The sequence below is a fragment of the Schistocerca cancellata genome, chromosome 8 (assembly GCF_023864275.1).
Source record: "Schistocerca cancellata isolate TAMUIC-IGC-003103 chromosome 8, iqSchCanc2.1, whole genome shotgun sequence".
Lineage (NCBI taxonomy): Eukaryota > Metazoa > Arthropoda > Insecta > Orthoptera > Acrididae > Schistocerca > Schistocerca cancellata.
Window position 1 is genome coordinate 517,689,036 of NC_064633.1, and position 16,059 is coordinate 517,705,094.

General features: G+C 42.9%; 1 protein-coding gene across 1 annotated transcript in view; it reads left to right on the forward strand.

The window, feature by feature from the left end:
* LOC126095663 (zinc finger protein basonuclin-2-like) overlaps positions 1-6,217 on the forward strand; it is a 199,373-nt gene extending 193,156 nt beyond the window's left edge. The window contains exon 9 of the mRNA XM_049910420.1: positions 3,336-6,217. Within this exon, the coding sequence (XP_049766377.1) occupies positions 3,336-3,732 (397 nt within the window). The 3' untranslated portion in view covers positions 3,733-6,217. The remainder of the gene's footprint in view (positions 1-3,335) is intronic.
* Positions 6,218-16,059: the final 9,842 nt, after the last annotated feature.

A 16,059-nucleotide genomic window follows, 5' to 3' on the forward strand; every position in this document is an offset into this window, starting at 1 on the left:
TACTTAACAATCATATACAACCGGTCGCTGGACGAAAGATCCGTACCGAAATACTGGAAAGTTGCACAGGTGACACCAATATTCAAGAAAGGTAGAAGGGGTAATCCACTAAATTACAGGCCCATATCGTTAACTTCGATATGCAGCAGGATTTTAGACACATATTGTGTTCCAAAATTATGAATTATCTCGAAGGAAACGGTCTATTGACACACAGTCAACATCGGTTTAGAAAACATCGTTCCTGTGAAACACAACTTGCTCTTTATTCACATGAAGAAAAAAATGGCTCTGAGCACTATGGGGCTTAACATCTGTGGTCATCAGTACCCTAGAACTTAGAACTACTTAAACCTAACTAACCTAAGGACTTCACACACATCCATGCCCTAGGCAGGATTCGAACCTGTGACCGTAGCAGTCGCGCGGTTGCGGACTGAGCGCCTAGAACCGCTAGACCACCGCTGTTCACATGAAGTGCTGTGTGCTATTGACAAGGGACTTCAGATCGATTCCGTATTCCTGGATTTCGGGAAGGCTTTTCACACTGTACCATACAAGCGGCTCGTACTAAAATTGCGTGCGTATGGAATGTCGTCTCAGTTATGTGACTGGATTTATGATTTCCTGTCAGAGATGTCACAGTTCGTAGTAATTGATGGAAAGTCATCGTGTAAAACAGACGTGATTTCTGGCGTTCCCCAAGGTCGTGTTATAGGCCCTTTGCTGTTCCTCATCTATATAAACGATTTGGGAGACAATGTGAGCAGCCGTCTTCGGTTGTTTGCAGATGACGCTGTCGTTTATCGACTAATAAAGTCATCATAAGATCAAAACAAACTGCAAAACGATTTAGAAAAATATATCTGAATGGTACGAAAAGTGGCAAGTGACCCTAAATAACGAAAAGTGTGAGGTCATCCACATGAGTGCTAAAAGGAACTCGTTAAACTTCGGTTACACGATAAATCAGTCTAATCTAAAACCCGTAAATTCAACTAAATACCTAGATATTACAATTACGAATAGCTTAAATTGGAAAAAACACAGGCAGGACACTTAAAAAATGTAACAGACCTACCAAGGAGACTGCCTACACTACGCTTTTCCGTCCTCTTTTAGAATACTGCTGCGCGGTGTGGGATCCTTACCAGATACGACTGACGGAGTACACCGAGAAAAAGTTCAAAGAAAGGCATCACGTTTTGTATAATCGCGAAATATGGGAGAGAGTGTCACAGATATGATACAGGATTTGGGCTGGAAATCATTAAAAGGAAGGCGTTTTTCGTTGCGACGGAATCTTCTCACGAAATTCCAATCACCAACTTTCTCCCGCGAATGCGAAAATATTTTGTTGACGCCGACCTACATGAGGCGGAACGATCAGCACGATAAAATAAAGGGAAACCAGAGCTCGTACGGAAAGATATAGGTGTTCATTCTTTCCGCGCGCTCTACGAGATTGGAATAATAGAACCGTCTGTCAGGCACTTAAATGTGATTTGCAGAGTATCCATGTAGATGTAGATGTAGATGTAGAAAGTTTGTAATATCAACAGGGGGATCACCCTGTTTATACATACATTTATAGACGCCGGCGCCTGTAATATCGACGCTCTCAGCGTCGTTAGTTTCTGTTTCCGGGCATGGGTTCCTATGTAAAACTTGATCTAGCAGCCACCTCTACAGCCTCTAGAACTGTGTAACATGGATTGCAAACCACCTTGTAGTAGAGATGGGGGATCCGCTCTTGAACTGATTCATAGAGTTGAATCTTTCAAAGGAGTGACAATCAGTGATTCAGAAAAAAGAATGGTAGCTCCAAACGTTTCCCACGGCAGAGAGAGAGAGAGAGAGAGAGAGAGAGAGAGAGAGAGAGAGAGAGACGGAGCATATCAGCAGCGCCTCTGCTGGTCACAGCACAGTGCACGCCACACAACACAGCCAGCGCCGGCCTCTGCCCTGCTTCTACCTTGGCTGCCTGCATTGTGCAATGCCCCATTGGATTTTGTGTTTCACATATGCCCTGCCGTCTCTGTGCGTCGTCTGCCGCGTGCAGTGTCTGGCGCAGCTTAACTTCGCATCGCACTCATTTCAGTCGCACGTCCTGCCCTCTGGGCAGTTGATGCAAGCAACATGACAGAGAGCCACCTAGCGGATAACATAGGAACTACTTGCAACAACCTGCTCGCAAGGGAACGGACGATTTGTCTCGGAGCGGGTGAGTGGTGGTCGTTCACCGCTCCCCCCACCCTCGGAACTCGCCCGCTCAACGCTCACCCCACCGTTCTCAACTCTAGCCAGAGCGTTGAGCAAAGCTACTCAGGTGTCACTCTGGTCTCTGCAGTCTTAGCTCACGCAGTAATACAGCTCGCGGCTCGACCTGCTCGACTCAGTGCTTCTGCATCGGAGTTCGTCTCTACTGGATATTGTTCTTCGTAGTAATACCGCTATGTATATTACATTATTATGTTATGTATACATCATTTGTTTTTATTTTAGTTTTATTTGTTTAAACTGATCAGATTAGGTTCCTGACGACTCCTCTTACTATAGGATTTTTGTTATGGACACTCGAATTTACGATTTAATTACGAGCGAACCGATAAACGTATCGCAAAATGTGATACACCAATATTTTCCTTGTTTTATTCTGCGTAAGGCTATATGCAGCACTTTCGTTTTACAGTCAAATTTATATATTTTTTTCTTATTCTGGTATGGATTTTGCGATTTTAGGCGTCTTCGGAAGGAAACGTTTACTTAAAAAAAAAAATGGCTTGCGATGTATTTGTATGAGGTTAATGAAATTTTAATACATTATAGCCAAATATATTGTTAATGTAAAACTCAAGTTACAACATTTTCTGATCACCTAAAAAACCACGATAGTGCAAAAATAAATCAATAATCAAAAACTTTGTCATATCGTGGAAATTTCAGTAAACAATACAAAATTCTTACTCATTATCTGTGTTACTTCAAAATAGGATCAAATAAGATCAAAATACAGGTATAGTACTGGAATAAACCAAGTTTAAAGGGCAATGTGCCTTCCATTTACTTTCTATTGTAAATGAGTGGTGAGTCATGAAAAAGAGCTAATTCATTTCAGGGAGCGAACAGTTCTGATCCGATCTCTGAAAAGAACAGTTTTGCCCATCTCTACCTTGTAGATGGCTTCAACAGTCGATCCCAACCTTGAAACCTCTCCCTGTCATTTTACAAGCATTGCAGCTTCCAACCGTTCAGGTGTACAAGACGTTTAGTTTTCAGTTATGTACTTCACCTGGCCCCTTACTATTTCTCACCACTTCTCATGCCGGTTACAGGTTCGAGGACTCGACGCAGACTGCGCAGGCGCACACGTCCTCCGAGGACTCGTCTATGTCGCCCAAGAACAACGGCGCGGCCTACGAGGGCGAGTCCGACGCCGACACCAAGGCTGGGGCCGGGGACGGCGAAGCGGACGAGAAGCCGGAGCCCAGCTGGCTGAAGCGCCTGCAGAGGCGGTGGCAGCAGGAGAGCGGCGAGGAGTCGCCCAAGTTGACCGCTCCCGAAGACGCGTCTGCGGCCGAAACGCCTGCCGCCGCGCCCGAGCCGCCGCAGAGGGGGACGCGCAAGCGGAAGAGCCAGCACCCCACGCGCTGCGCCGCCGTCGCCGGCGAGAGGCCCGCCAAACTCTTCGCCTCGGACTCGCTCTCCTCGGAGGACGACTGCCGCCTGTAGTGAAACTCTGCAACTCTGTTCAGAATAACTTCAGGGCTGACACTTCCGCAGGAGCACGAATAGGCGCGGAACAGAGATACCGCGTCGCGTACGGAGCACGTTGCAGTCTCCTGTTCGATATAGACTGGTCGAACTCGCGAGCTGGCACCAATGTGTCGTGACCGAGCGAGGTGGCGCAGTGGTTAGCACGCTGGACCGGTATTCGGGAGGACGACAGTTCAAACACGCGTCTGGCCGTCCTGATTTATGTTTTCCGTTTTTTCCCGATATTGCTTCTGGCAACTTCAAGGATGGTATCTTTGAAAGGGCACATCCAACTTCCTTTCAATCCCTCCCAAATCCGATGGGACTGATGACCTCGCTGTCTGGTCCTCTCCCAGAAATCAACCAACCAACCATCAATGTGTCCTGCAGTGTTGTTATCTCAATTTTTCTTACTACAGCGAATTTTTAAAATCCTATGCAGTCAATGTTACTGAGACGTACTGACTCCCAGGTTTATCTAAGAAATGATGTACGCTGAAGCAATGAGTTAAAATTTGTACCAGCGCCAGGACTGGAACCTGGGTCTTCGCTTAACGATCGATACATCACCTACGCCTGAGGTACAGGCAGGACGAACCCCATTTGTCTCGCTGCTGAGGTGCTGTTCCAATATCGGAGAGTCTCGGCAATACTGATGCGAGTTCAGAAGGAGAACAAAAATGGGTTGAGGAGTGAGACAGAATTTGTATCAGGGAGGGAGACGCATAAGGTAGTCCATGAAGGCATGGTAGAGTGCCAGTGTGGCGCGATCGATAGCGCATCTGCCTGAAAAGCGGGAGACCTGGGTTCAAATGCCAGTCCAGGAACAAATTTTAACTCGTCGCTACTGCCTACATCATTACTGTAAACTTTTAAAACGGTGACGGGAAGTTTTCGAAAACGTATTTCCTCTCTATGTTACCGAATTTTCGACAAGCGAAAAATTTTGTTGTTGCTGAAGTTAGGTGGACACACCATTGTTGACAAAGCTGTCCACTTTAGTCTATCTTGTGCACGCCTCTTCATCTCTTCTACATAACCACTGCATCTACAGCCATTTCAACCTTCTTAGTGCAGTAAACGCTTGCTTTTCCTCATCAATTTTTACCTCCGACACTTCCCTCCATTACTGAAATAATGACTCATTGATGCCTCAGTACGTGTCCTATCAGATGACCCTTCTTTTAGTCAAGCTGCATATATTTTCTCCCGATTGTACGCATATGTCGCCATTCGTTATTCGCTTTATCAGTATTTAGCATTCTTCAGTAACGCCACATTTAAAAACCCATTCTCTTCTTGTCTCAAGTGCTAATAGTGTACATTTCACCTTCGTTCCTTGCTACGCTCCAGACAAACACCCTGAGAAAACACTTTCTGACACTTAGATTTATACTTATTTTAACCGGTTCATCTTTTTTTTCCAGAAATTCTTTTCTTACTGTAGCCAGTCTGTATTTAATGTTCTCTCTGTTTCAACTATTATCACTTACTTTTCTGACAAGATAGCGTAACTTGTATAGTCTCATTTCCTGATTTAATTCTCACAGTTCCACCCTATTTCGTTCGTCTATATTTTGTTATCTTTGCTTCACTATTTTATAACCATTTGATAATACCTTTTCAAAACACATTCCATTCCGTTCAATTGATCTTCGGAGACCTTAACGTCTCTGCCAAAATTACAATGTCACTGTCAAACATCAAAGTATTAGTTTATTCTCCAAGACTCAAATTGCCTTTACAAATTTGTCCTTGCTTTACCTCTGATGATGTACTGATGGAATAACATCGGAAATAGCTTGCAATCTACTCCCACTCGGTTCTCAAGTATTATTTCCTTTTCACGTTCTTCAAATCACAACTATAGTCCAATTTCTGTACACGTTGTAGTTAACCTTTCGCTCTCTGTGTTTTACGTGTGCTAACGGTACCGAATTTTCGACAAGCAAGGCACTTTTTTTTGTTATTGAAGATAAGTGAACAAATTACGCTAACAAAATCCTAAGGATAGATCGTATTTTTATGTGCTCCAAATCCAGCAGCGTCAATGAATGCCAATAAGAAGTAATATGAATTAAATGTCAAGCATGATGCTCCACTTGCTCATCAAGTGCTATCTCATCACTTGTTTTGGTTTCATTATGGGATACTGATCAATACGTGTGTAAGTAACATGTTATTATCACGCGAAAAACAGCAAATTCCATAGATGAACATCCGCATAGTGCAAATGGGAATTATTTTATTTGGGGGGGGGGGGGGAGGAGTGAGGTTGTGGATGAACGTTTCGCAACCAGGGTTTGTTGCTGCGGCTACTGGACTCGTGGGATTGGCCTTGCCTCCTATCTGGGTCTCAACCATTTCCTTCGAAGGTGTCACTCCTAAAGGAATTCTGAACAGAGTATTGACTCCCGCGGAGCTCCACAACCGTGTACCACACAAACTGCTGCCACCGAGTGGCGGTGTCACTCCTAAAGGAATTCTGAACAGAGTATTGACTCCCGCGGAGCTCCACAACCGTGTACCACACAAACTGCTGCCACCGAGTGGCAGTACGAACCAAGAACAACTGTCAGGTCTTGGCCTGCACGTAATTCTCATCGTATGTGTAATGTGCCGCATCTCTTGCCTACTGCTCTGTCGAGCACACTTAGTATTAACGTAAAGTTCCTGTATTTCAATCTCGCTCAGCAGATAAAACCATATTTTTCTATTTGGCAGTCTTCTAAAATTGCATTTCAGCGTATGAATTTGTACAAATGTAACTGTAAATTTTGTGGTTCTTTGTAGCATGATGTATACTAAGTCTCATGAATTAAACTGGTTGCGAAAATTTACATGCAACGTCATATTTTAGCGATCGTGCAGTGGCTGTAGCCATTTGTAGAAATATTTCTCTTTTTACTATATTAGACCATAACGAGACTGACGTTTAGAGAATGATGTACAAATGCCTGCCTACATTAATGTCAATTTAAAATGGCCTCAACTAGGACTATAAGGAACCAATTGTTCAGTCCAGTAGTATGTCCGTGGTGTGATGTCCGTGATTTGTATATGTGTACCACAAATATAAAATTGTAATTTTTGTATCAATATTAAAACTTAGAATGGACAAGTAATTGATACATCCTGAGTCACTATCTAAAATGACCAAACCTTCACCTATATCCTTGCCTTCTATTTTCAGCAATTATAAATTGCAAATGACACTGCATTATCAACTTCCAGTTGTCTGACAATAACATAATTATTTTATGGGTTGTGAGCTTATAAAATAGGCATAATGTGATTCGAGACTCAGATGCGAGAACAATGTTGTTTATCAACTTCCATAAGAATGCTGATGCACAGCGTAGAATTTCAAGACTAATGTAATTTCATGAGTCTTCGTTACTGAGAGTCCCAAGACTGATTTTATTTCTGGTGTACAAGGGATCTCAGTGCACTAACTACAATAGGAGTTTGAATTCGACCTTTAAGTTATGAACAGGCAATAATAATTAGTGAAAGTGCTGCTGTAGTGTGTCAATATTTTTGTGCCACAAGTTGTAGGAGAGTGTAAATTGAGTGTTCAAGACATCCTCCTGAATGTTTTGGAGAAATTATGTGGAAAGGCACGTCGACTCCGAAACAAAAATGACGACGCTGCACGCCCGGCGTGACTTGATTGAAATGAAAAATGCGGACAGTACTTTTCCAGTAAAAATCGTTAAGGGTAACGAGACTTGGTGTTGTCAATATGAAACTACCACAAAACGACATACGGTAGAAGTACACATAAAGAGTCGAGACGCTGACGAGATAACGGACATTGAAGGCAATGTGATGTTCGAGCTGAAAACATCCCGAAGAACAACTTTTCTGTCCATCTCACATGACTGTAAGAATGTTCTGTGCGTTACGCTCAAGTGGGGCGAGACTATATAAGAACACTGAAGCATTTAAATCAACATTGTTTTTTCCTTAATTCTGAAACTTTTCCGACTGATAGGGTAAATATCTGTCTAGCTGTTACATAGAGGCTTGATTGTTACATAAGTTTAAAAGAAAGCCTCATACATTTCCAGATAATTTCAGTGCTCCTATCGGAACATAATGCAGTTTTTTCAGAATGAATAAGAAGGGAACAAAGAATGCAATTAGTTTCAGACTGCATGAAAGTTAAGTTTATTAATGATAAAGACTGCTTATGGTAGTTTATTGTTACCAGTAATAGACAATAGTTATGTATATACATCGCTACAATTTCCATTGTTAACTTCTGTTTATGTCAGGACAATGCATTTGTTCACATCGCTGCACAAGTACGATGAAATTACGAGACTGCTTACGAGCAGGACACGAGGTGATAGCATACTACAGAAAGTGTTAGTACGTTTTTGTTTTCTCTGTGCTATAAGCAGTATAATGCGCCGAAATGCACCTATATTATAACGCAGGAGAATTTTCGTAACATAAAGAGTAACTTTAAATCTGATTTGTCCATTTGGGGATCTTGTGAAGGAAAGATGACAATGCTCTACCACATGCAAACGCATAGCATCAATAATTGCATTCATGTTTCGAAAATACCTATTTATTTAGACATACAGATAACAGAGAGTCACACTGAAAAAGACCTCAAGCCTTTCACTGCAATGTGTAATTTTACTTTGCTGCCAGCTTGTTTTCAGAATAACATAATTTGTTGCAGCAACAACTGAAAACTGTGTGGCAGAAAACATGGTCTCCTTCGTATAGAATAAGGAGCTGAGACACCACTGATCAACAGCGTGTTATTTGTGGCAGTGGAAACTTCATCTCATGAGTCGAGTACTGACCAGTGTATACAAGATTTCTGTGCAAGACTGTATTATTCTGAATGAATGATAGTAAATCCACATCGAAGATTCTATGTTGGACTGGAGCCTTTGTTGCGTCACGCCTGCATATTGTGATGTGGTGTCTTATAAGTACTGCTGCATGTTAGAAATTGACCTGATACACTGGTCTGACTACTTAGTATTCTGGACACTATATTATGAATTTCAGAATGCTTCCAGAGTAGTATCCAACATGAAGCGAAGAAGATGAGAGAAAGAGACATTCAAATTTGGAGTAACTTATGACTCGTAGCCGAAAATATGACGGGCTTCAGAGAAATTACAATATTTGACATGGGATTTGTGTGTTTTGAACCTGAAACTTATGGCTATATTCTGCGTAAGTTGAAGGAAATACGTAACATCGAAGAAAGAGGAAATAAAGTGTTGCACCGCCGCCATACCGTTGTAACTGGCACAGACGAAATACAGCCTTTACACAAGAGAAAAAAGCAATAAATGCAGAACACAGATTAAGCTTAGCACGACAAGCCAAGTTTAGAATGCAAGGCGCTATCCCGCCAGTCCACTTTTAAAATACAACATATTCGATTGCACTGTACATAAATACGGAAACCAAGAACTGATAATGTCACCCACTCAAACTAAGATCCTGTCTACAGGCAGGAGGATGCTAAGAGTAACTAGGATACGACTTCCTTAACTGTCCCTGTGCATGAAACTCCCAATACAAAGAAAATCGAGACACTCTCAAAGAGCAGTGCCCTGGATATGGTCTCTGTGGATCACATAGCACGCTGGTCCATAAAATCATCTCCTTCAGTAGGAACCTAGGACTTTCAACTACTCTCACTTCAGGTATATACATCCATGACATGAAGCTACTAGGGCAGGGCTTAACAACTGGCCGGTTTTCAGCGCGAGTACTCACGTCTGCTCAGGCACGTGCTCGCGAGCAGGTGCAAGGTCGCGGAGTAGGGAGGGAGGGGAAATGCGGGCGCACGTTTGAATGTGATCTCGCGTTCTTAGCAGATTTAACTAGCCATCTGAATGCTTTGAACATTTTACTACAAGGTAAATATCTGCTAATTACTCATTTCATAGATCGAATACGAGCTTTTAAAATGAAATTGACACTTTGGGTGAGTCAGCTGGAAACAGGAAACCTAGCTCATTTTCCTAAATTATCATCCATGCAAGATGTTCACAAAGACTGTGAACGTTATTCACATAGTTTAGTTGATCAGCGCTTTCAAGATCTGACAGCACTAGACAGTGATTTTGATCTGTTCTCTCCATATTCAGCGAATATTTAAGAGATTCGTCCTGAGCTGCAACTAGAAATTATTGACCTGCAGTGTGACAGAGAATACAGAGACAAATTTCAGAACAAGAAAAACATTTTGGAATTCTACAGACACTTCCCTCAGGATAGCTTTCCTCTTTTGCGCAAACTGGCGGCTACAATAATATCAATGTTCGGTTCCACGTATGTTTGTGAACAACTGTTCTCTGCAATGAAATGTAACAAGACGCGCCTGAGAAACGCATTGTCTGATCGAAATTTAAACTGCACGCTGCGCCTAAAATGCACAAGAACAATTACTCCGAACATGGACGCAATTGTAAAGGGCAAAAAGTACAAGATAACCGAGAATCCCACTTTTCAGTGACACCATTTATTGTGTAACAGTTCACAAATTAATGCGAATGTAGAGGCATACACTAAGCTAATAAAATTATGTGGCATGTGTACATTCTCCTTTATTTGTTTCATTTGTCGCAGTAATAATTCGTTAGTGATATCCCTGTAGGTGGCTGCGGATTTACATTGATTGGCGGCAGCTGTTGTGTGCCCCACGTGACTTTCCCCACTCTCCGCTCTGGTCCGGTAGTGGGGGTAGCGTGCTCGCGCTGCTCCGTGCTCGCGCCTTGCTGCTCACAGGTTGCTCCGCGAGCACGTATGTTGTGAAGCCCTGTACTAGGGGCTTTCAATACGTCATGCAACACATTTTTTTTTCGTGAAAGGAGGTTAGTTTTATTCAGGATTCCAATACAACATATTATTTCCTACTCTTTTGGCTACAAAACCCCGTTTTTCGACATAGTTTTCGTTCAATGCTACCGCCTCACGACGCCTCACTGTGGGGCCCTCTACGCCCTCATGGTACTACTCTATCGGTCGACGTCGGAGTCAATCAGTTGCTGCTCCAGTAACCTCCCCACCATCCATGTATTGCTTCCCACAGAAAGCATGCTTCATTAGGCCAAACAAATGGAAGTCAGATGGTGTGAGGTTCGGGCTCTAGGGTGGGTGGGGAAGAATAGTCCAAGAAAATTTAGTGACCTCCTCTCGGGTGCGCGGACTTGTGTGAGTCCTTGCTTTTCGTGGAGAAGGAGAAGTTCGTTTGCATTTCTGTGCCGACGATACTCTGAAGTCGTTCCTCCAATCTCCTGAGGGCTGCACCATAGTCTTTCGTGATTTCCTTTATGTTGCTGTTTCTGCTGTACACTGCCGGGAAAAAATGTGCTCACCCTTTCAAAGGTTTTCAATTCACTCAAGATTCATAGTGAAACCTTCCTGTCTCCTCTATATCTCTTTTGTTACGCATCCTTCCCTTTTACAATAACCTATGAAACCTTCCCTTAGGATTTCTACCTCTTGCTTAATAACAACAAATTAAATCTTCCCTTTGAAATTAATTCTCTTTCTCAATCTTCGCACACAAATTTAAATGCTGCTTATTAAAAGTGATTTGCTGATTATTTCGACGAAACATAGAATGTGTCATCGTCGTGGCCCTCAGCCGTTACCTGCAATAACCCAAAACTGTTCCTTACCTTTTTTACTGTTACTGGATCGCCACCTGACTGCTACATCGAACTGTGACATGAATATACTTACTCTGGTTCACTATATTCTATTAGCTGCTGGTGGGCTGTCATAATAAGTGGCTGTATTTATTACCAAAGCTGACGTTATTCTTTAATTAATTTGACTAAAGTTACGTAATTCATAGTTAAACTTTTTCTTGACAACAATGAAATTTTGCGAAATTTTACGTTGATGGTTTTTGAGATGGATTATAATCAGTAATGCAATATTGCTGGCAAAAATTAATTGTATTCTGAATGAGATGATTTTACAAATGTTCAAATGGGACTTTTTTCTTACAATACTCTTACAATTAGCAATACGCAAACATACCTTCAGTAGTCTTGAATTTCTCAAAAAATTAATTCAATAATATTACTTTCTCTTATGATAATTGTTAGCTGATGTCTCTGTACATCCGTTTATAATCTCTTGTAAATCGTAGCTGGTGGCTGGCAGGCACACCGCTTCTCTGAACCTCTCGCTTCAGACCTGCTACCGACTCGCTTCACATCTCGCTTACTACTGACTTCCTACGAACGCTTCAGTGCGGTCTCTCCTGCCAACAATGCTTTCTGGTGCAGACAATCCCTGCTACCATTACAAGATGTATCAATGCGCGGTCTTTCGCGCTCTTTTCTTAAAATCTATCCATACGCGGTCTCTCCCGCCCTTTTTAAAATTATATCAATGTGCGGTGCCTCTTGCCAACAATACTTTGGTGCAGAGATTCCCTGCTACCACAATTATTTCCAACATGACAAATATTAATTATTCCTACTAAATTGTATTAATAAAATATAAACATCTTTCATAAATTGTGGTTTGACAATAGACAATAGAAACATACACGTCTTACAATTGTTACAACATTGCTTATGAAGTACATGAAATAATTACAACTGCAGGTCAATAGCGCAACCGGATCTGAGGTGCCAGTTACCGACCCACATTGAAACTCCCATATTAGCACTTGGTGTGGCCTCCTCGGGCGGCAATGCAGACGCTGACTCTGTTGTCCAGTTCATAATAGAGATGGCGAATTTAGTCGATACTGTACGGATGCTAGAGCTGTTGCCGAACTTTTGTAAGCATTGTTGGGTGGCACGAGTCCCTGCTCGTTCCATTTCATCCCTCACGTGCTCGGTTGGAGAGTAGTCCAGAGATCGTACTGGCCAGGTGAGTTGCCTTATGTCATGCAGAGCACGTTGAGTTCCACTGTTGCAAGAACGGCGAAAGAGTGTGTCTAACAACATATAACCTCCCCACAAAAATAATAATAATAAAATAATAAATAATATTGATAGTGATTCTAATTTTTGTGTAACCTCAGAACAAAACTGGTTCCCATTTAATGTAAGCTCGAAACAGAAAAATTCCTAAACCTCGTAATAAAAAATAAATTCAGTAACCTGGTAGAATTTGGACGACAGCAGCGCTGCGTCATGGCCCTGTAAGATCATTCTGAATAAAAAAAGGAAAAATTCTTACCTCAATAAAAACGGCGAATATATCTGCTCTTATATAAAATTTTTCGGGAACAGCTCTGTGCAATGCTGCCCGATAGATTTGTCATTTATGAAAGGAAGCAACTGATTTTTCTTTTGTAACAATAGGAATGATCATGGATTGAGGAAATTAGTAAATTCTTTAAATTGAAATGAATGTTTTTTTAGAAATTACTTTATATCACGAAGATTATTATTAGGACATTTTTAAAAGATTTACATGGGACTTTACATAACATTACTAGATATGCGCGAGGCTGCTTTTTACCTTATACAATAATACTCAGACTCTGGCATCGCTGCACCGCGAACGGCCCAGCCAACAAGATACACCAGACCAGAGCAGACAGGCGACTGCTCGCTAGCAACAACTTACTGCTACTGCTACACAGTTCGTGCTGCAGTCAACACTGCTCTTTGGTCTCAGATGCTCTTATAGCTTACATATCGCAGGCAGCGCATACCTCTTACAAACATTCTAAGTGTACCGAGCACTGGTTAGCTGGTTAGAGTGCCCAAAGGCGGACGACAGTTATAGCTTATCGCACCCCACACTGTAAGGCCTGGAATGAGGCCAGTGGGTCTCGGACGAGTGCACTGTACAGGGCAGTGCTCACCAGGTGTACGTCGTACGCGCAAGTGATCATCACTTGTGTGGAATCTGATTTCATCGCTGAACACCACGGTTCGACATCCCATCTCCCAAGTGATCCTCTGACGGCCCCAGTGCCGGCAGGAGTAGGATGTGCATGGATGTGTGTCTTGTCCTTAGGTTAGTTAGGTTTAAGTAGTTCTAAGTTCTAGGGGACTGATGATCTCAGAAGTTAAGTCCCGTAGTGCTCAGAGCCATTTGAACCATTTGAACGGCCCCACTCCAGCCGTGCGTGTCGTTGCTGTGGCGTGAGTGTAATACGAGCTCGGCGTGTGCGTGCCCGTAGTCCCACTGCTAATAACCAGTTCGCAGTAGTTTGTGTTGCGTTCGCACACCTGTTCATAAGCCCCCTTAGCTGCGTTGTGGCAGCTGTACGACCTGCCCCTGCTGCCCTTAAAACAGGGCAGTCCTGGCCGGGGTCTGCGCTGCATCGACGACCAGAACGTCGTCTTACGGTATGAGAATGTTCAAGTGGCCACTGGTACTAGCATTTTTGCACAACCGACGGAGCACGTCCCACTTATGCGGCAGTTCTCTACATCTACATCCACACTCCGCAAGCCACCTGACGGTGTGTGGCGGAGGGAACCTTGAGTACCTCTATCGGTTCTCCGTTCTATTCCAGTCTCGTATTGTTCGTGGAAAGAAGGATTGTCGGTATGCCTCTGTGTGGGCTCTAATTTCTCTGATTTTATTCTCATGGTCTCTTCGCGAGATATACTTAGGAGGGAGCAATATACTGCTTGACTCCTCGGTGAAGGTATGTTCTCGAAACTTCAACAAAAGCCCGTACCGAGCTACTGAGCGTCTCTCCTGCAGAGTCTTTCACTGGAGTTGATCTATCATCTCCGTGACACTTTCGCGATTACTAAATGATCCTGTAACGAAGCGCGCTGCTCTCCGTTGGATCTTCTTTATCTCTTCTATCAACCATATCTGGTACGGATCACACACTGCTGAGCAGTATTCAAACAGTGGGCGAACAAGTGTACTGTAACCTACTTCCTTTGTTTTCGCATTGCATTTCCTTAGGATTCTCCCAATGAATCTCAGTCTGGCATCTGCTTTACCGACGATCAACTTTATATGATCATTCCATATTAAATCACTCCTAATGCGTACTCCAAGATAATTTATGGTATTAACTGCTTCCAGTGGCTGACCTGCTATTTTGTACCTAAATGATAAAGGATCTATCTTTCTGTGTATTCACAGCACATTACACTTGTCTACATTGAGATTCAATTGCCATTCCTTGCACCATGCGTCAATTCGCTGCACATCCTCTTGCATTTCAGTACAATTTTCCATTGTTACAACCTCTCGATTTACTACAGCATCGTCCACAAAAAGACTCAGTGAACTTCCGATGTTATCCACAAGGTCATTTATGTATATTGTGAATAGCAAAGGTCCTGCGACACTCCCCTGCGGCACACCTGAAGTCACTCTTACTTCGGAAGACTTCTCTCCATTGAGAATGACATGCTGCGTTCTGTTATCTAGAAACTCTTCAAGCCAATCACACAATTGGTCTGATAGTCCATATGCTCTTACTTTGCTCAGTAAAACGCCTTTCGGAAGTGAAGAAACACGGCATCTACCTGAGTCTCGTGGACGAGTAGTGCGAGCTGGATTTCACACGATCGTCTTTTTCGAAACCCATGCTGATTCCTGCAGTGTAGATTTATAGTCTCCAGGAAAGTCATTATACTCGAACATAATACGTGTCCAAAATTCTACAACTGATAGACGTTAGAGATATAGGTCTATAGTTCTGCACATCTGTTCGACGTCCCTTCTTGAAAATGGGGATGACCTGTGCCCTTTTCCATCCTTTGGAACGCTACGCTCTTGTAGAGACCTACGGTACACCGCTGCAAGAAGGGGGGCAAGTTCCTTCGCGTACTCTGTGTAAAATCGAACTGGTATCCCATTAGGTCCAGCGGCCTTTCCTCTTTTGAGCGATTTTAATTGTTTCTCTATCCCTCTGTCGTCTGTTTCGATATCTACCATTTTATCATCTGTGCGACAATCTCCAAACGATCATTGCGCTACTCGGAAGGCCTCAACCTGAACCATTTCAAACAGGCTGAGTTGGCTGTAGGAAGCAAGAGTGCGACCCCTTGCCATCGTTGCCGGCTTACTTCAGACATTTGTACCACACTGAACCTTCTGGGCATGGCCATTCTCTATTAAAGCGTACACAAAGATGGCACTGTTGTGGCAGTTTCACTCGCTATCTCCCAGGTACCACAATCCGTCATCGGACCAAAATCGACGTCGTCTTTCCAGTAGTACTATTTTTCTCCTCCAGCAGTGTAGTTTTCCACTGTCAGTGTGTGGCTTGGCATTAAATCCATAACGCAAAGGTATAATTTAAAAGTCTTTCGCCCACAGTTCCCTGCTACACAAATTCATTTCAGTTTTTGACTATCC